At 37.3% G+C, this 22,410-nt stretch overlaps 1 protein-coding gene across 2 annotated transcripts in view; it reads left to right on the top strand.

The window, feature by feature from the left end:
• The window catches only part of LOC128673627 (uncharacterized protein), a 30,469-nt gene that overhangs the window by 2,313 nt on the left and 5,746 nt on the right, over positions 1-22,410 (top strand). Inside the window, exons 3-10 of one of the 2 annotated variants that reach the window (XM_053751603.2) lie at positions 319-450; positions 4,495-4,637; positions 9,663-9,845; positions 16,635-16,770; positions 17,647-17,783; positions 19,694-19,824; positions 20,696-20,915; positions 21,447-21,611. In XM_053751603.2, coding sequence (XP_053607578.1) covers positions 319-450; positions 4,495-4,637; positions 9,663-9,845; positions 16,635-16,770; positions 17,647-17,783; positions 19,694-19,824; positions 20,696-20,915; positions 21,447-21,611 — 1,247 coding nt within the window. The remainder of the gene's footprint in view (positions 1-318; positions 451-4,494; positions 4,638-9,662; positions 9,846-16,634; positions 16,771-17,646; positions 17,784-19,693; positions 19,825-20,695; positions 20,916-21,446; positions 21,612-22,410) is intronic. The other variant, XM_053751612.1, reaches the window with a different exon arrangement.

Below are 22,410 nucleotides of genomic sequence, written 5' to 3'. Positions count from 1 at the left end.
ACTATACTTTTAATTTCTCATTTCATTTCCATATTTTTTAATTCAATTTGAAACTCAGACTGAATTGAATTAATTGAAGTCTGTCTCATGTCTTCTGACAACAAAATTATACCTAATAGCATACGTATTTAACATCAAAACAAACATAAAAACTTCTTTTTTCGAATACATCAGTTGTTCCATTAGTTTCTCTAATAGCTGTCTGATTTATATTTTTCAAAGAATGATTTGTGTATCAAACAAAAACCTCTTCATTGTTGCTATTATTAATCTACATAAATAGATATCGCAAGAGAATACAATCAAATCATTTTGCAGGCGGCCCAGGCAGCGGCAAGGTGACACATTGCGACAACCTGATGCAGGAGCGTCGTGGGGTCGTCCACATCAATATGACGGACCTGCTGCAGCAATACGCCATCGGCAACGGTACATCGCTTACAAAAGACGGTTTGCACATTAGACTACGTAGTTACACTTATTTAGATGACTTATTACTTTGCGGCGGCTTATTACTGATTTAGGCGCGTTGTGGGGTCGTCTACATCTGCAAATCAGACATGCGACATCGGCAACCGTACATCATTTGCAAAAGGATAGTTCCTAACGCTTTTCAACAGCTGCTGCCGCACTGTCATTATTATCCGTAAATTTTCTTAAGGAAGGAATTGTTTTCAAAATCAATCATTCATAAAATTAACATTATCACAGTACCGATTAAGTTAATAAAAACAATTCTGATTTTTGTTAAAATTTTAAAATTGTAATGATAGCGCGGTCGCTGCGGTCAAAACGTTCCAGGTATCATCCAAAACACGGTTTGCACTTAGTCTTAGTCTAAGTAGTTACACTTATTTAGACGACTTTGCGCCAACCTAATATAGGAACCTCCACATCAATATGGCAAAACAGCTGCAGCAATACGCCATCGGCAACGGTACAATGGCTTGAAAAAATGAATTGCACATTAGAATAAGTAATCACATTTGGATTTATATTCAAACTTCCGCATGTGAAAGAGTAAGATAATAAATAAACACACCGGTAGTCTGTAATCGACCCAGCGATTGAAGCGAGCGAGGTCTTAACTTTCTACATGGGGCTAAAATACATTTTTTGTATGTATGTTTGTAACACTATAACTTTCGAACCTTTTCGATTTTGATGAAATTTAAAAGTTATGTAGAATATGCCAATAGAATTTTTAAGTTGGTGGGGCATCAAAATCGGTTCGGACGTTTTTCAAAAATTCACAATTTTGTAAAAATTTATTCTGTTCGCGAGGTCTAAATTCGCGGCGAACAACTAGTATAACATAAATTTACTTATATTTGCCTAACATAATAACATATTATGTTCTCCAAAAGTAAAGTAATCAATACGAACCTATCGTTATTTGTAAGTTACTATAAATCAGTAACAATGACCAATACCCTTGTTAATGCTAGCGGATCGATGTGGTGCATTGAACATTCGTGCAGACACATGTAAATAACATGCCATATTACATTACCGTTTACTAGCTTCTGTCATCCACGTATTAACCCATAGCTGTTACCGGGTTATAGTGGATACCATCATGTGGTCAAAATTTGATCGATACAAGATTTAATTGGGACAAGATTTTCGGATAATAAAATTACTGTCTAAAGACTGCTAAGCGAAAACAGCAGCTCAAATCCGTGTACTTGATCCAAAATTTTGCTTAATCGAATTCTGGGAAATGGGACGAAATGATTTCACATTATCCGTGGTTTCATCTACCCTTACTACTTACGCTATAATAGGCACGATCCACTTCAATATTATTAGAGCCAAAATACGTATTTTATTTTACATGAATATATTATATTTCTTAACTATATACCTAACATTGGTAACGTTGCGAAAATCTTTGGTTACCCAAAAAGAGCTCTAACCAGAATAGCAAGTGATCAATTTAGGTGAACCTTGAAATTCAGCAAAGCAGTAGCATTTTATTCACATTGGAATTGTAGATTGCAAATTAAACACAAAGTGACCATGTAAAAACTGAGTTCAACATGGTCCTGAAGTTGTAAATTTAACACAGGCGTCGACGTGATGTTTTCCGTCTTTCTTGCTTTTCCATTTGCAAACCTTGCGATGAATAGCCATTGTGAGCTAAACTAACTTGCCATAGCTGCGCCTGATTTTCTTTTAATTAGCGTTCCGCATAGGTCTTAAAGCTAATTAGCTTACACAATATAATACTTCTGTGGCCAGTTGAGCGATATTCATTGTCACATATGAGGCAGAATGTACCAGACACCGGATTTCTCGGGACTGATTCTCACGCAGTCGAAGTCTCTTCATCACTTTTCTCCAACTTCTTTCCCAGCTATTGAATGTTGATGCCTAGAGACCGCTTCCCTACTTTTCTTCGGTGTTATCCTTAGTATTCGAGACTATTTTCACCCATTTCATAATGTGCAAAAACTGTGTTGAACTTCTATTATGAACTGAATTTAGATTGCTTGACAATCGGGCCTCTGACTTAATTACACATGTTTGAAAAATTAGCTCAGCTACGCTAGCTAGCTGATTCGCGGTGGATGTTCAGCTTATTTTATGGTGTAATAGCATGACGACCCCTGTTGTATGTAAATGAGAAGCAATGGGCAGCGTTTAGTCAAGTGCAGTAATGTATGTGTTGGTTGACAGGAAAGAGTTGTGAGGGTTAAAATTGTAATTTAGCCTTGACTTGATGACATGCAGATTTTTCAATGTTCTCTTTGGAAATTAATGATAGTTGTTAATAAATCTATGAAAAGTTAAAGTAATAACATTTACAACAACAAATTAAGTAGTAATAACATTAACCTGGTCCAACGACAATTATTCAGTTCATGGTCCTTCAAAATCAAATTTATCGTTTTAGGTTGACAAGCCAAATTAAAGTAAAAAAAGCCAAGCCAAAATTATAGAATAATATCGGTCTCGTCAAAGTTCTTGATGCTAACATAGACAACGTAAATATAAAGCTTTTAATCTAGTCGATGTGTTTGGCTGCCATCTACGCTTTGAGAGTCATCTGTTAAATCTTTTAAGAGGCTTTTTTATTGAGTTTAAGTTATGTACAAAATACATAACTACCTTTCCGAAGACGTAAGAATTAATCTCTGTGAAACACACACAACTTATCGTTATACCCAGACAATACAATATAACGCCTTGATTATGATTCTGATCATAGGTTTGTTGATAAACTTATAAATAAATGGCGAAGTAGCTTTCTTTAGACGCGAATTTAACTTTTTTTAATTATCACAAAAAGTGCGCAACGCCGCTTAAGAACTATTCACTTTTCTATTGAACTCATAATTATCCACTTCTAACCACAGTAATTATTCTTGAGAACTGCAGCGGCCATTAAAATTCAATAAACAGACAAATTAAATATGCATCAAAGTGGTATGTTCAGGGTTACTGTTGAAAAATTAAAATTATAGGCTTTTGGCTTCTTCTTCATGAGAAAATACACGTGTACAGTTCCAAGGACTTGAATTTGTTACAAGGTATCGACCAGAGCAATATCTACTTTATTTCTTTGATATAAAGTCGCCATTTGCGTACTCAATGATGTATAAATAAAGTATTGTCTTAGAATAAAATGTCGCATGTTCTAAGTGGTAATTTTAGTTTGTATTCGATTTAGAATTTCGTGTTTTTATCAATTTTTATTTAATTTCGTATGTAGTTCCTGGCTTTTCAATAAATCTTGCAGGTAATTTATGTGAACGATTTTCGATTGATTACATCTATAATATTTTTCTAAAGAAGTAAGCGTTTGTGAGTTTGTTTGTTTGAGGCGGTTAATCTTCGAAACCAACTAACCGATTTCAAAAATTTTTTCACCATTAGAAAGGTACATTATCAAAGATTGCTGTAGGCTATATTTTATCTCAAAATTCTCACAGATCGACAGATCCGAAAGATCGAACGACATGAACATTTTTTCCTGTTGGTTAGATCAACTAATCGGGCTATTGACATTATCATTGTCTTAGACCACAACAACTTCAGGTGTTCCGATTGGTGGGATCACCCACCAATCGTTGAACACCTGAAGTTTTTATTTTCTGTTAGTGCTATATTATAAAAAAGTAGCTTATGTCACTCTTCAGCTCCCAACTAGGTATCTCCACACCAAAAATCACGACATACGAAGGAAAAGCAAAGAATTTTTCAAATTTATATATTATGTAGCTTTTGCCCACGTGAACATTTATTTATCCCGGCTGATACGTACCCTATGTCCTTCTCCGTTTTTCAAACTACATGTATGCAAAATTTCAAGATGATTGGTTGAGTAGTTAGAGCGTGATGAGCTAACAAACCAACAAATAAACTTAGGTACATTTGCATTTATAATATTAGTTAGGATTAGGATAGGATTTGTACGTATACAGTGTCTTATAGAAGAACAATATTTTATTTTATCTATATATCTAATCTAATCATATTTCTCTCTAGACATGCAAGACTTCGGCACGTTATCCAGTAAAACCGTGACTGAAGTACTGATGCTGGAGATGAAAATGGCGCCAACAGCCAAGACATACCTCGTCTCCGGGTACCCCCGGTCTATGAGGGATGTGGCCGAGTATTCTGACAAGGTGAGTGGATACTCTATCTTCTGGGCTGTGTGGTCACGAGGCCTGGGATCACCTTAATAAATACACTGTTAAATTTTGTGATTAAAGTTTCGTTTTTAAGATGAAGTAAAGATTCGGAGGGTTGACGATAAATAAATAAATAATAAGTATATTTGGACAAATCTCACATATTGAGCTAGCCCCTAAGTTAGTTCGAGACTTGTGTTATGGAATACTAACTCAGCGATACTATATTTTATAACAAATCATATATAAACATTCAATATCCGGGCCAGTCAGAAAAATATCATTTTCCATCATGACCCGACCGGGGATAAAAACCGGGACCCCTCGGTTCAGAGGGTTCAGAGGCAAGACCACTGCGCCGCCGAGACGAGACGATAGGCCGATTGTAAAATCAGTCTTACAAATTTTAGTTTTTAGCAAAAAAGGACCCGGAATTAGCAAAAAAGTTACTTTTTTTTTGCTAATTCCGGGCTTCGCATCGTCATGGCTCAGAATGAAACCACAAAGTACGGAACTCTTAAACAGGACAATCATCAGGTATTAGTATGGCCTTGACACAAAACCGTATTTTCCGAATGTCTTTGGAATCGATTTCCGAGTAACGACTAACTTGGACAATTGGTTTCAATTGGACAAACGTCATCAAAGAATTTAAATTTTTAAATATATTGAATCTGTATTATATAACATACTAATGTTAGGTCCTTACATATGAAATTGGCGTTTGGCATGAGAGGAACAAAAAGTCGAATATTTTTCAATATAATATATTTATTTAATCAAAGTAAGAGCCATTATTATCTATGCACATTGATCCCTTTATTAAAAAAACCATTCGGACAGGAATCAATAAAATCTTTGAAGGCGGTTTGGACTGCCATATCGGAGTTGAATTTTTTTCCTTGGAAGAAGGTATACAAATTTCGAAAAAAATTGTAATCTGTTGGAGCAAGGTCCGGGGAATACGGTGGATGTCTTAGACATTCCAATTGAAGCTCCTCTAATTTGGTAGCCGTCTGTTGTGCAGTGTGTGGTCTAGCGTTGTCGTGAAGCAACAGTGGCGTGGAGCGATTGACCAGCCACGGTTGTTTAGCAGCTAGCTTTTCCATCATAGTTTGCAATTGCTGACAATAGACGTCTGCCATAATCGTTAATCTTCCCAATTTGCTTGAAGTGGATTAAAATAGTTTTATCACTAACACCGAAGCCTGAAGCTAACTCGGACGTGGTTTGCGATGGATCCGCTTCCACAATTCTTCATTATCAACTAGATTCTCCGGCCGTCCACGGGGCTTGTTCTGCAAGTCGAAATTTCCAGAACGAAAACGTTGGAACCAAAAACCCACTGTGTTTTCTTTTGCGACACGACCGCCATACACATCATTAACCCTTCGAGCCGTTTCCGCAGCACTGGTGTCATGTTGGAACTCGTACTCGAAAATAACGCGATATTTCAAGTTTTCCATTTTGTAAACGCAAACAAAAAAATCAGAAGAAAAAAAAACAAATGAATGACGGTTAACGAAACACAGATACATGTATAAATAGCTGTATAAATTTGAATTTGGAATTCCTAACCAAAGAAGAGAAATTCGTGTTTAAATTGGCCAGTACAATAAAACGCCAATTTCGATATTAGTAAGATGCTAACTACAATAAATATATTGTATTTCATTCTCTACGCATATTAATGAAAATACAAATTACTGGTAGTCATTACCTATTCAAAGACAAAGCCACCGTAACTTCCCAGCCCGTCCCACACAGTGCAGCTAATAGTCCCCGACAGATGGCGCCCAGGGGGCTCTCCTCGTGTTAGCTGAGAAATATCTCCAATTATATGTAAAGGGGGCAAGCGCAAATGTCACATAAAATGTGAATCGAGGGCGTGCGAAAGAAATAGAAATAATATTTTGTTATTTAATTAACTTATTAAGTACTAGCCGTTTAAATGACCTCGGGAACAGTTTATTCTTCGTATTAAATGGGATTGGGATTGTTGAAATAAAACATCCATAGCGCATTTAAAATACACACAGCGCCATCTAGTGTTTTTATAATTAGCGCTAACTATAACGGTTTTTTGAAAATCCCACGGGAATAATAGTTTCTTCCGGGATGAAAGGTAGGGTCCTTCTTCATACTCTAAATTATATATATGCAAAAATTCAAGAAGGTTGGTTGAGAAGATACCTAACGCGTGAAGACTAACAAACAAACAAACTTACTTTCGCATTTATAATATTAGTTAGGATTGGGATTGGGACTTTTTTATACTACCTAGCAGGCAAACAGGCATGCGGCCCAATGGTAAGTGGTCACCACAGCCTATCAACGCCTGCAACACCAGGGGTGTCCGACGCGCGTTGCCTACTTTATGGCCTGGTATATTTCGGAACAGTTACCCTTTAATTACGCTGCCTCTCTTGCCCTTCAAATCGGATCACCACAAGGAAGCTTGCATTGTTGTGTTTTGATTTGAAGGGCGTTTGGCGGCAAAAATAGGTGAAGTGAGGTCTTCTTCATAGCCGTATTCCTCATGGCTGAGGGTCGTGGTCATTACGTGGAATGAAACACACAACAACTTTCTTGGCATTATTAATGGAGTGGTTTGCCATTGCCTTCTCCTTTTAACACACAAGTTAATAATCAAGCAGTGTGCAGGTTTCCTCACGATGTTTTCCTTCACCGGAAGCAAGTGGTGGTCAAATTGGTATACAAACACATGTGGCACGAGTTGGATTAGAACCTGGGACCTTTCGATCCAAGGCGGGCGTCTTAACCATTACACCAACGCTTCTATCTACCAAGCTCCTTTAATTCCGTGGCTCCATCGTCCAGGCATCTGAGACATTTTTAATTCTCGGCATCTTAGACTTTTTTTTTCTTTAAACGGATTTGTTATATCATACATGCTTTTTAACTAATTTTTGATAATAATAATGAGATGAAAAAGTTCTGAAATCGAGCGGGAATTGAACTCTAACCTAACCTATTTTCAAAAATCATAATTTCTTGCTTGTAACAGTGGGGTATGTTGATTAGTTAAGGGTACCTACTACTCTCAAATGAAAATACTGTACGTCGGCGTGAGACGTGAAGAGATGAATTAATTCAGCCGAACTGGCATTGTTTTTTTTTTTGTTTGTTTGTTAGAATACATCTGTTAAACGTTTCTGTCCTTGTATGCCTATTTTTCCTGATGTCCCTCACAAACCGTATGTCACCCGCAAATATACGAGTACAAATATTATTCGTTAAGTAGTATCCAAATTCTAATTAATATGCGATATAAATGCGAAAATATTTTTGTTTGTTACCTCTTCACGCTCTATCTAATCAACCAATCTTCTTGAAATTTTGCATACATATAGTTTGAAGTACGGAGAAGGACATAGGGTACATACAATTCATCAATAATTATAGGGGAAAACCGCGGGGTGCATCTAATAAAATATATTTTTGTGGTAAATTCAAGCTGTGCGCCCTTCTGCACCCCCTGATTCTGATGACTTCGGTTTTTAACCTGTTGTAATACATTTCGAAATTATTATTAAATCAAAATCAAATCATTTATTCAGAAATTAGGCCTTCACAGGCATTTTTTCACGTCATATTCTAAATTAAATGATGTTACCAAAGCTACAAACTACTAGCATTTCGGAACGACCACTGCTGAGAAGAAATGCCTAAAGAAACTCATTCAAACAGTGTTGGTCCCTATTATGCCAGAAGGGCTTACCATTTTTTAAATATAAATATATGTATAATTTTTTATCAGTAAAGTACATGGTCAAAAGGTATACTGAAACATATTATGATTGTGATCAAGTGCTGATGAAAAGGAAAATATGTATACTTATATATATATACTCGTATGTATAATTAACCAAACAAAAAAAACTTTTAATAAAAGATCGAGCTGACCAGTTCCCCCGGCAGCACCCGTTCACGAGTTGACGCGTGAGTCAGCCATCGCGAAGCTCAACCACAATAGAGGAAACCTCCCGACCCGATCCACGACGCCGCTACCGGTTTGACCATTTGAGTGTGCATGACATACTCGATCTCCATAATCTAACATAATAGATACCTATGTTACTTTCAGACACTTGAAGATCACAAATCACGTATATGTTTTACAAGTAAATATTACAACACATAACATACATTTGATATGATAATATTCTCTTAGTCTAAAGATATTTGGAATGTATCCAAACGATTTTAGGATGTCTTACAATACTAAGAGATTCTAAAATTGTAGCTAACAATTTGTTATAAAGCTAAATTATAAATGTGCAGAAAAATCTATTAGACTAGATAATTTGTAATTGTGCGTTGTAAGTTTAGGCTAATAAGGTTTGGCGAAGTGAAATTAGAAACAATAATTTTTAACGAATCATAGGGCACCAGAGTCGTACCACCTGTCGCCTGTCAGGTGGTACGACTCGCCCGTCATCTTTTGATCTGTAAATATGTGTGAATCATAGTTTCATTCCATCGAGTGTGTATGTACATAGTGCGGTGAAATCAAGGGCTTTGTACATACTATATTAATTATGTGTACTGTTCGCGAATACAGAGGGTTCAGTGAAATGTTAAATTGTGGTGAGTCAGGAATGATACTGCAAAATATTCATGACTAACTTTCTCTGTAATCTGTTCTCCTATGTCCTCTTACATATGTATATCATACTAGCTTTTGCCCGCGGCTTCGCCCGCGTGAATTTACCACGGCAACATTATTTTTTCCGGGATGAAAGGTACTTACCACATACTTCAAACTAGAATGTATAGAACGTGAAGTGGTAACAAACAAATAAACATTATTTCGCATTTATAATATTAGTTGGGAATTTTATATAGTTTTATGTAGCTTGTGAGAAATTCCCATTTAATATAAAAAGTCAATTTTGGGAATTAAATGGGAAAAAGTGCCTGTGAAGGTCTAATTTCTGAATGAATGATTTGAATTTGAATCTCATCACAAATAATCAACTCTAATTGTCTCCTCAGATCCAGACCATATCAGGCGTGGTCCTCGTCAGCTGGCGGCAGCGGGTGCTGGAGAGGCAGATAGAGTACGGCGCTCGGCTCGGCCACGTCGTCCTGAGTTTAGCGCGGATGGAGCTCAACAACTTCTACAGAAATGTCATGCCTGTGGCTGATTACTTCGATCAGACCAACATGCTGGTGGCTGTGAGTAATTATACCCTTAATTAATAATAATTTTGATGACATATATTCTATCAGCTTTTGCCCGAAAGTTCGCCCGCGTGAATTTCCAACGGGAAACTCTAAATTTCCGGGACGAAAGGCACACTTTGTCCTTCCCCGTAGTTCAAACTACATGGAAAAAATTAAAACGATTGGTTGAGTAAATAAAGCGTAGAGAGGTAACAAACAAACTTACTTTACATAATATTAGTTAGGATAAAAGTTATCTTATTGTTTTAATTAGTCGTCAAATTGTGCTTGACGGATAAACAAAACAATTTTAGATGTGTAAGGAATAATTTGGATTACAAGTCTTGTGTGTTTATATTGTTTTTTTTTACTGTACCATACTATTCTCAATTTCGGCTTTGGCAGTCATCGTCTTGGCGAACGATGGAGCCATAACACACACACAAAAAGAGAAGAATTTAAGTTATAGCTAACTTAGATTTGCATAAATCGTAATGAAAGACGACCACACTGACGGGATTCGTCCGCACGCTAGCTGCGTCCTAGGTTCGATTCTCAGCGCAGGTAAAGTTTTGTACAGCTACAAAAAGCTTATTTCTCTCATCTGCGCGTTTATCCGGTTTCTTCCAAAGCCACATAGCGTTTTAGCCCAGGGTCCGTTGACAAAGCGTTATATCAACGCTTAATATTGATGGTAATAGTTATCTAGTTGTTCGTCGCGAACTTAGATCTCCCGAACATGTTGATGAGTTTTTACAAAATTGTGAATATTTCAAAAACGACTTAACCTATTTTGTCGACGAACTTAAAAAATCTGTTTTTATGTGTATGTAACGCGAAAGTTATCGCGTTACATACATATAAAAAATGTATTTTTGCCCCAAGTTGATTTGTAGAAAACATTGAAAAGCTATTACAAAATCGTTGTAATAGCTAAAATTCGCGCCTATAATATTGAATGACAAACGTGTACCTATACTTTATGAGCTCAGCTCATAAAGTATGCAGCGTCCAACAGTTTGCTTTACGACCGTCTTTATAACCATGTAATTATACGCAAACTAATTCTATGTCCAGTGTTTGCTTGGGCTGAATTAAATAACGAAGTTGGTGATCGAAATTTTTAGAATTTTTGTTTTCTATTTATTTATGGTTTACTGCAATCAAAAATACATTTGATGATACAATAGCTATAGCTCAATCTAAGCATTGTCTGCCAGTTTATCTTTGAGAAAGTGATAGACTGAGAGGGTGAGAGAGAAGAGAGATAAGTCATTTTTCTTCTTCTAAAGCTTCTTTCTCCAAATAGTCTTCTTTCATATTTTATCATTAACAATAGATACGAGTTTTCCGCCATTTCATTAATGTTACAATATTTTTGAATTTGCAGAAATTGAATTGATTCGGTATAGGTACATTGCTGGTTTTTCATTGCGGTAAATGAAAGCCATGAAAGCACTTATTCTGCTACGCAATTTTCACGCATTCGCGTCGTCGGCGTGTGTCTGAGTTCGGCGACAGTGTGGAGCCAGCATGAGAATAGGATAGAACCATGGATTTAGTAAGTACTTCGTTGTATGGAGTACCTACTAATTCCATGGGTAGGACAGATCGCGTTGTTCTGTTTTTTTTTCTATGGTACTGTGACATTGCCTGTTGACCGAAAGCCATCGATCGGCCGGACATCGATTGCGACAGATATACTATGTTTACTTTAACTTCCGTAACTGATTCAGGGTTACATTCAGGGGTTAATTTATTTATTTAAAACTTGATTTACCCAAAAACCTTTAAGTACCACCTCTAATCTCACGGGTCCACTGGAAGAGATATTTTTGAAATATCTAGCATCATTTAGGTTATAAAATTAATCTAATTTAAGCGGTAAAAGGCGGTTTTTACTTTGAAAAAAATAAAATTGAAAAGTACAGAATTTAAGAAGTATATTTTTTGTATAGATTTAAAGGGGTTTTGTAACGCAGTGTTTATGTCACCACCGTAAGCTTGAGAGGAAGTATTGTACCTTTGGCACAAAAAATGACCATTGACCATTGCGATCAAAACAGAACGATCAATTATTCAGCACGCGTTTATAGATTCCTCATTTTATCAAAGACACTATTCAGCCTTAATTTACCTAATAGGCTTCGATTATACGTTGAAACGAAATATGTCCTATACAGTTTTTAGACAATAATAGAACGTAATAAATTGATAATAAAGTGGAGAATCGTGTGTGTTGTCCGAACTCTGAAATAATTGGTGTATTGAATAATTGACAATCTGGAACTGGCTATGAGGAAAACATCGATGACGAAGCCTGCAAAGTCGAATATTGTGTACTGTAAGCCTGTAGTTTGTCGGTTGGGTTGACAAACAAATTTAACTATTATAGATAGACGCCCACGCCGTGGCTTGGCTCGCGGCTTAGCCCGCGTGAATTTCTCTGCGAAAGCGGAACAAACACAATTTTCATACAAACTTTTCGAGAAAAAAAAGTAGTTTACGTTTGAATATAGGGGGGGACATGCATACCAAATTTTATGAAAATCAGTACAGCAATTTAGCCGTAAAAGCGCAACAGACAGATAGACAGACTTTCGCATTTATAATATTAGTATGGATTTACATTTGTATTAAATTACTTTTGATGTTATTGATATATCACTGGGTTGGCAGAAGGGGCAAGCCCAGAAGTGTCTTAATATCATCAAGGATGATATGCGTGTCAATAGACTGACAGATAAGGGTACCGAAGACCGTGCGGAATGGAGGAGAAGTAGTAGAAAAGTGGACCTTGGGCCCTGACGCTATATGGTGAAGGAAGTAACCGAAAATACCCTCGTGAAAGAGAGAAACACGGCGCATGGTCTCTATTACCAAATTCAATTTGGTGTCTCCGTTTTCGAGTCGCGTTTTTATTCGTAATCATCATCGTCATATCGAATGTTTTATTGCTAACACTGATTATATTCAAGTCGCCTATAGGCATCTGACATGACTCTTACGACTGCGTACCCCGCCATCTAGTGGCAGGTAGTCGCATACACACTAGTGAACTAAACTGTCAACCAGTGTGCAGGTTTACACACGAAGTTTTCCTTCACCGGATGCAAGTTATTCTTATATAAGAGCTTAGGTACTATTAAGACGCAATATTTTTTCAACGTTTACAGAATCCACCCTAATGTTCCCGGTTGCTTAATGAGGCTGCGACGCCATGATGCCCAGTGTACACATGTGTTAAATAATTGAAACCTTTAAATTTTGATGATATTTAAACTGTGATATTTAGACCGGACGTCGGCTGACGTCAGCCTGTCAACATCAACTATCAGGCTGTTGAGGCTCGTACGACATGGAAGGATAAGGATCGGTTTCATTCCAATGCGGAAACCACACACCTAGTCCTTATCACCACCACGTCAGAAGTTAAAAAGTCCTTGTAATCCCTCGAGCAGAGCTTTGCAAGCTTTGAACTTTCGACTTGTCATGAACTTCGATTGGCGATTGAAGTAAATTGCTAACAAATGACTGCAATTTACTGTGCTCTTGAGCTTGGCTTGCAAATTGAAACCTAGGACAGACAGACTGAACTTGACTCAGTAATGTATTTATGGGAAAACTGTATATAGTTAAGTGCAGTTAACAGTACATCAACTTACCCAAATTCATTCCAAATTAGATGATTAGATAAAACATAGTGATCTATAATAGGCTCCATACGGTCGACGAACAGTTTTCCAATCTTAAAAAAAAACTTTCCTACCCTCTTTGGGGCCATTCATTCTTCTGTTGCCTATTAGCTATTAAGGCAGGGGTCCCTTAGTCGCCTCTGTAGAACATATAAGGGTGAATTTCACGAGCGTTTTTACGCGGTGTGTAGCGTTTCATTAGTGTCCGACATTTTTTTAAATTAACCATTTATAAAATTAACATTGCACCAGTATTTAATAATAAACGCCACTTATGTTACGGCTCCCATAATACTTACTAACTAATAAAAATTGCTAATGGGAAGTTTTAATTAAAACTGTGTAATTATACACAAGTTTGTCCTACATTAATTGGTGCTGGACAAAAGTAATTGTTGTAAGTAGGTTATTGAAATTAGTTTTTTATTGATCATATTTCTCGATACACAATATTCAGTTAGGGTATCTTAATAATCTTGAAGTAAGTATTCATTACTGAACGATGGCGTACGGATTAAACTTTACTACTATCATACTTTCTACAAAAATTCTTTATGTAGTGTGGAATAATCTGTCAAAATACTTCTTTAATTTTCGCTAAGAAATAAAAGAAATTAATGAAAAAGTGAGGTGGCGCCCTGACAGCCACACATACAACTATTCCCAAGGGTGGTTGTCGACAGACAGCAGGCCAGTCTTAACAATTTGACCAAATCAAATGTATGGATGGATTTGGAAACATTTTGCGAACCCTGTCTTCAGAAACACTGCGGCTGAGGAAGAAGCCGTGAAAACGTACAGATTAGAGAGAGAGAGTGAGAGCGATGTATTGTAGGTATAGGAACAGTACTTATATATACCTTCCATGAATGCTTTTATTATAATCTTGACACGGAAGACAGGCATAAGGTTAAAAATTTAAATTTCTAAGTAAATTTGCATTCTAGATCATCTTTTCAGTTGTCGGAAACGTCGGGTATGAAAAAGAAAATGGATCACTTCAGCAAAAGCACATACTTAGGTATAATAAGTGGAAATGTTTATTTCGTTGCCCGTTAAAGAATGGGGAGAAGGAAACATTTGAGTAGAACAAAAACTTCAAATCCAACAATTGTTCAATACAATTGTATTTTTACAGCAATAGAAGAGCTATAAATGTTTCTTATTGAAATGGATTATTAGTGATTTTCATTTATTATAGTTTCCCTGTATTAGTTGGAAACATGTAGTGCAGACAACTGTAGTGGTTGGAAACATTTGCTCAGCAGTGGGATCTGACAAAAAAAATTATCGGAGCTAAAATTCCATAAAACAATTTTAGCTTGTTACAAAGCTTCATAATAGAACACCAACACACTGTGGGGTGATTCCTTTCGCTGGAACCCTGATCATAATTTTTTATCATTATTGTAATATAAACAATGTAAATACACAATAAAGTACATGGTCAAAAGGTATACTGAAACATATTATGATTGTGATCGAGTGCCGATGAAAAAAATATATATAGTTCGCATCGAGCGCCATATAATATTCATCTGGTACACAGTGCAGACGCCACGCCTCCAGGCATCGATGAAGAAAGAACTTATGATGTTTTATGAACAGTTTGATTCAATGCCATTAAAATTTCAGAAGCCACACGTGCGCGTTTCCCACAACTCGCGTTTCATTATGTATGGGAGGCTTGTACCTGGCAATTTGATTTCTGGCCTTTCACAATACTGTTAGTGTTATTATTGTACCACATTCGATATTATTGAATCATGTTAATAAGATTTTGATAATAAGGACATGGAAAAAGTCTGGAATCGAGCCGGAATTGGGCACTGAATTTTTTTATCTCATTTTTATTCTCAAAATTTGTTAAAAGCAGTGATATGTTTATATCGAAACCTTTTATGGGTGAATGTTTTGAACTCCGCCGCGGGCTGTCATTAGTGTTTATAAAAATTGTACCATACACAGTAATAATTTAATATCCTATTTTATAGCCGTAACATAAGTGGCGTTTATTAACTGAATATGTATCATATACCTATTTATAAATCATAATATAATTTGAAACAATATCGCTATAAATAATCTTAGTTTTTTACTAAAGTAAGTACATTTTGTTATGGAGTTCCCTTGTCCAATTTATCTAATAACGAGCAATGTTGTTTATTATTGTCATTGTATATGATTGTTGTAAATGATTATGAGGATATTAAATAATGATTGTCATTGAATTTGGTATACCGGTAAAATATACTAGGGTACTTTTTATGCCGAAATTCGCATTGAGCGAAGCCCCGGGGCGCAGTATTATGTTATATTTTCTTTTCAAAATCAGTCGATTATCATCGATATGTATAAAACTCTATTGTAGCTGACAACTCTCTTTGCGAAATCTACTAAAAACTGAAATTTGGCATGTATGTCCCTTGAGGCTGTGGCAGACGAGTGAAGTGATTTTGCCATGACCCCCCCCCTTTCAAGTAAGCCCCGCCACATTACGTGTGTGGCCGTACCCGCCCTGTACACCAGTTATGCACATTTGCTATACACATATTGATATGATACACCAAATCCGTCTCTATTTAGTCCGTGGAAAAGGTTGAAATGGTGAATAATATGCAGTAGCGTAACATACATACTAAAACGCCAATATCTGTTTTTTTTTTTTTAATTTTATTTGGGTCAAAAAACACAGTTTCACATGAATGCTACATTAAAAACTAATAATTACTAAGTATATGTACAGTCAGTATCGAGGTCTGGATTCCCGCAATCGACGAACAATAAATAAACAATTACTTGATGCAAATGCGCCGGGCAATTTGCACCGGTTCGCAAGGTAGATTTCATTATTATAATCTGAACGAATTTTTTAGCGACAAAATGTGAAATGCTTTGATTTCTCCACCGAATAATGCATGTATAATAAAATTAAATTTATAAGTTAAGCAAGCATCTAGTTGCCCTCTCTACGTTTGATATGCCCTTGCAGGATGTCACTTGTACTATCAACTTGTGCATGTAACCAATCTGTATAACTTGTGACTTGCAATAAAATCTGAATCTGTGTTGAGAGCAAAGCAATACCATCATAGTTCTCTTGCAGGTGAACGGAGAACGGAATCCAGAGGAAGTGTACAAAGACTTCAGGGCGGCAGTTCTTCAGATCCTGGGTAACATGGAAGACCAGGCCACTGTGAACGGAGTGAGCGGAGTTGGCGTCGGCGCTGGTGGTATACCAGGTAAAGAGAATAATAATGAGAAAGTTGAGAACCGGTGGTGGTCCAGTGGTTAAGACGCACGTGTGCCAGATTCGAATCCTACTCGTGCAAAATTAGTTTTTAACCCCTGCCGAAAAAGAGGGGTGTTATAAGTTTAAACGTGTCTGTCTGTGTATCAGTGTATCTGTCTGTGGCATCGCAGCTTCCAAACGGATAAACCGATTTTAATTTTTTTTTGTGTCATAGATAATTTTATCCCGAGTGTTCTTAGCCTTTTAGTTTCATGAAAATCGGTTCAGGCGTTCAAAAGTTGTAGCGAAATTAATATTGAAAGTCGGGGTTTTTAAATTTGTCTAACAAATTAACTTGTTATGTAGTAGTTTCATGTAGTATATAGTGGTTTTCACAAACTACCATTTGCTTCTGGTAAATGAACACTCTCATTATTCTGTCTGCCATCGCGCCTTCATGGTTATATTCGGAACTGTGGAGCCTCAAAACCTAGGGTTTGCATTAAAAAAAAACCATTTAATTTTGAATGATTTGGCTATAATTTTACAACTGGCCGTCTGGCTGACGTGAACCCTATTTTGGAATGATAATATTACCTATCTGCCGTAAGCCTCGTACGACACAATCCTAGTCTAAGAAACCTTGTCTAAGACGGTACCATACGCCAACTGACATATTCTATTTTTCATTCTGGGATTCCTTTTTTACGCCTCGTAAGATATGGATTGGTCCTATTCTAGGGCGGAACCATACGCCATAAATATAAATAAATAAATATATTAGGACAAATCACACAGATCGAGCTAGCCACAAAGTAAGTTCGAGACTTGTGTTAAAGCGCCATATATTTACGTAACACATATAGTATTTTTTCCCCTTCTTAAGGAGAGATCGTGGGAGTGGAGCCCGCGCCAGTGCCAGAAAGAGAAAGAGAGAGAGATGAGCCAACAGCATTGCCGATAGCGAACCCAGTGGTCGTGCCTCCAGTCCACGACACCATGGAAAGAATGGTCACCCCTAAGGTAAGAGGCTTTTTTTAGTCCCACTGCAAAAATTGTGGATTAAATATGTAATGCAACGAATCGGTGACCCATATGAGTTGTTCGTGCGGTGTTTGCTTACCATCAGGCAAACCGCAAGCTCGTTTGCCCAGTATACTAATTAAATTTTTTTGATGATGTCAATTCTAAACATCCATCTTTAGTATATCACTTGACCTACTAATCCCTAACCTACTAATATTATAAATGCGAAAGTTTGTGAGGATGTATGTTTGTTAGTCTTTCACGCAAAATCTACTGGACGGATTGTTATGAAATTTAGTACACACGTAGAATATAACCTGGAACAACATTTAGGGTAATTTTTATCCCGAAATTCCCACGGGAGCGAAGCCCCGGGGCGCTGCAAGTAATCAATAATGATGTGATTGGCAAACTCGGTTCAATACAACTTTGTGCAAGCCTACGCCACGTGTTCTATTTGATAGTCTGCGCGATGACTCACTGAAATTGATGTTTTTCATTCATCGGTTCCTTATACATTATACTGGGTATTTTTTTCACATTGTACTGGTGTTCAATCGCAGTAATCTTCAAGATAATTTCATATGTAAAACACTGTAAGCGTGCCCTATGTAAATAAATAAATATTATAAACATAACGTACACTTTTATTTGGATAGTGGAACTGAATTGGTTTTTATAGAAATCTATGGCAAAAAATGTTGACTTCGTGGCCTAGGGTATATTGCCATAGAACCCTGTTTTCACTGCCACTATCACCCTTCAAACCGGAACACAACAACGCCAGAGATGCTGGACAAAAATAGATGAAAGTGAGGCTTCGAACCAAGATCTAGAGTATGCAGTAACCCTGCATGAACCTCTATAGCATGGGGATAGCGGTGCGTTTGCAATGAATTTGGATAAGTTGATTGAGTGTACTTTTGGTAATAAATAGGTCTTCGTTGAATCAAGCCGCTTCACCCTCAATAGGTTTAGACACTGACGTGCGTTGACGTACGTCGAATCTCCTTACAATTTCCGCGTTGTCCGTCAACGGATGACAAAATCGCGGAGCGCGACTGAGCAATGGCGCACTCTAAGAAATAATTTATTTTTCAAGATATGCACGTTTGTATACGATTTATAAAACGAACCCTAAAATACAAAAGAAGGGTCGCAATCACCCTGAGACGTCAACAAAAAGGTCGCACCTCGCGCCGACCCGCGACCTGCTTACAGACAAGCTACTTGACGCTACAAAAATTCACACACTGATCAGACTACTGAATTAAGAATAATTGTTTTTTTTTTTTTACAAAATTTTTGAGGCAGAGAGATCTTGTTGCAAACTAGTTTCAAGTTTCGGGTGTGATTTGACGACCTTCCACTCGTCAACCTTCCTTGAGAATACTATTGTTACATATCAGATTCCTAGTTTATGTGTCCCTCGGCGACTTGTGGGAAAAGTTTTGGAATGGTCATTGGAATTGGAATTGGAAGGCGTGTAGTATCCAGTACACGCCTCACGTCATACTTATACTTTTACTGTCTAACTATTCTGAATTCTATGCGTCAGTCAAACAAACAGCTCGATAAACCATGATTTCACCAAGTGACAATGAACTGTTCATTTGTTATTGCCTTGTGTTGGCTATTTGATAGAATCATATTCGTTATGTCATTACGAATTTATCTGTATCGATTAGTTATATTTATATTAGTTATATGTATTTCTTTTTCGTTGTTTTTGGGTACCAACTGTTGCTAATAAAAGCTCTCATATAAACCGCGCAATGTTCGTTCATTCGCGTCGCCATCGAGTGTGGCCAGTGTGGAGTGTAGTAAATAGCTGCATTTTGTATTTTTTTTCCTAGAATAAGTCGTATTGTAATTATCTTCCTCTAAAAACCGAAATTCACCCACAGCCTGAAGTGATTCGTGTGCGGGGAGCGGTGACCAAACCGATCGTGGTGTGGGTGGTGGGGGGACCGGGGAGCAACAAAGCCACCTTGTGCCAAAGGGCTGTCGCTCAGAAACAGGGATGGACGCATTTCAGGTATGCATTAGGAATCATTCATTTGTAGCCGTAGAGGTCCAGATCCTAGGTTCCATTTTTACTGATGCCATAAGAATTGGTATACCATTCTGACTCTTATAAACATCGTGAAAAACCTTGGACCGTAGTTGACTATGGTATAGTTCAATAATATATGGTAGGTATATATATTTTCCTTTCATCAGCACTTGATCACAATCATAATATGTTTCAATATACCTTTTGACCATGTACTTTATTGTGTACTTACATTGTTATATTACTGATAAAAAATTATACATAAATTTATATTTAAAAAATGGTAAGCCCTTCTGGCATAATAGGGACCAACACTGTTTGAATGAGTTTCTTTCGGCATTTCTTCTCAGCAATGGTCGTTCCGAAATGCTAGTAGTTTGTAGCTTTGGTAAACATCAATTAATTTAAAATATGACGTGAAAAAGTGCCTGTGAAGGCCTAATTTCTGAATAAATGATTTGATTTTGATTTATGCAACTTGCCACTAGATGGCGGTAAATCGTCGTCATATCACTGTTTTTAAATTACTCGAATATAATCTGACACCAGTGATACAAACACTACTTAACATTTATAATATTAGCACAGCCGACAGACCTTATTGACTAGTTTCTACGGTCGAATTTTTAACATCAATGAAAAGCTTAGTGCGGCTTGAGGCTACTAAATCAAGGGCTGTAACTTTTGGAAAACAAAATTAATTCAAAACGTGATATTGTATATATCACTATTTTGTGACAACCCTGACTACATTGTCAACGCTGGCGAATATTTCTCCTATAGAAATACCGTCGAGCAACTGTTTTAATCTCATTAAAATGTGATATAGATAAAAATGTCATGTTATCAACAGTCTCGGTCAACGTCTCCGGATGCTAGCGGACGCCAGCGGCGGCCCGGCATCAGACGGGGCTCTCGCTCGCTCCGCGGTCTCTGGAGGGGAACTGGCTCCCAGTGAGCTGGTGACCAGACTGGTGAAGACTGCCGTCCAAGATGCCGCCAGGAGCGGGCATGGACTGGTGCTTGATGGCTACCCCAGGGACTTGGAGCAGATGGGGCAGTTTCATAAAGATGTGAGTGCTAAGCCTGTTTTTCAGCTTTCCTAGGTATGACCGGCTACATACGCTCCGATTTAAGAGACTTCAGAAAAGGATGCAGGTATTTAATAAAAAAGGAAGGTCGTTCTACATCTCTTTCTTTTAAATACCTACATCCCTTTCTGTAGTCCCTTCAATCGGAGCGTGTGTAGCCGGTCTAACGCTGGAGTCGTGAAGGATTAAGAGACTGGATGCTCTCCAGAGAGTTGACTGGTAAAAAGTAGCACAGTGTAGGAAAAAGCTTCGCGTAGCCAGCGAAGTAAGTTTTCTAGATTTAATTTAAAATGAAAAAAAAAGACTTTCCTATTTGCATTTCATACACCTAATACAGAGGAGTTAGTGAAGAGCGTGATTACTTAATAGTTTTAGAAGAACTTGGTAAATAAAGGTCTACATGGGCCTTGGCCAGGCCAGCAGTTAGTTTAAAGGAACTGGATCCGAAACATCAACTAGCAAGATTTTGGTTGAAATTTGTATTGAGAAAACCTTTTAATTATTCTTCCCCAGTTCCGTGTCCAGCCCCGTATGGTGCTCCTGGACTGCTCGAAGCTGCAACTCGGCCGTGGGCGACGTGACGACTCCGTGGCCGCCTTCCGCCGGCGGCTGGAGGTGTTCCGCGAGCTCAGCCTGCCGATGCTGAAGTCTCTGGACCAGCAGCACCGGCTCGTCATTGTGAGTAAAGTATTATTTATTAGTTACTTGAAGAAGGAGCTAAAGGAGCTGGAGCTGGTTCGATTGAAGCAGCAGCGCAGACTCTTCACGCAGAAAAGACTGAAGATATAAGAATAACTGGGGAAAATTATCTATGTGAGGTATTGTTCACCTGATTTAAGTACCATTTTTTGTTTTAGGAATGATTTCGAAATAGAAATGTTTAATATGTTATAAGAACAGTGTCAGTTTCTCTCCGAAATTTTATATGTTCCTTGAGGAAATTGTAAAAGCCTAAATTGTAAAGGATATTCCCTTTGGTTCTGATACCTCGCAAGTATCGAAGTGATGCCGACGTAAGCAATGTATTTAATTAGAGCAACTACTAAGGAACATTTGTCGCACAACATATCCTCTATCTCACTCATTACCATTGACTCGAGTGAAATAGCACATCGTCGATCTCATTCATGTAAAATAAACTATAAGTATAGGGTGATTTTGTATTTATTAGTAATATTTTGTCTACACGCTGAGTCCATGATACTGAACAACTTTTTGTATAAGCAACCGCGAAATCGCAGAAAAAAGCAGCTGATCCATACATTTTCTTCAAATATAGTATATATTTGATTTTGTTGTTTTGAAGATGTGAAGGTGAGATCCATGGCAGGATTGCGTGGTTTTAAAGATCTAATCACACATAGTAACAGACAGACAGCGGGAAGCGACTTTGTTTTATACTATACTAGCAGCACATCCCAAATGGTTTTTACCCAGCTTCGCTCGGGTAAAAACATAATAAATTATACCCCTAAAC

This window comes from Plodia interpunctella, chromosome 1, assembly GCF_027563975.2.
Source record: "Plodia interpunctella isolate USDA-ARS_2022_Savannah chromosome 1, ilPloInte3.2, whole genome shotgun sequence".
NCBI lineage: Eukaryota > Metazoa > Arthropoda > Insecta > Lepidoptera > Pyralidae > Plodia > Plodia interpunctella.
This window is presented reverse-complemented; position numbering and strand designations above follow the sequence as displayed.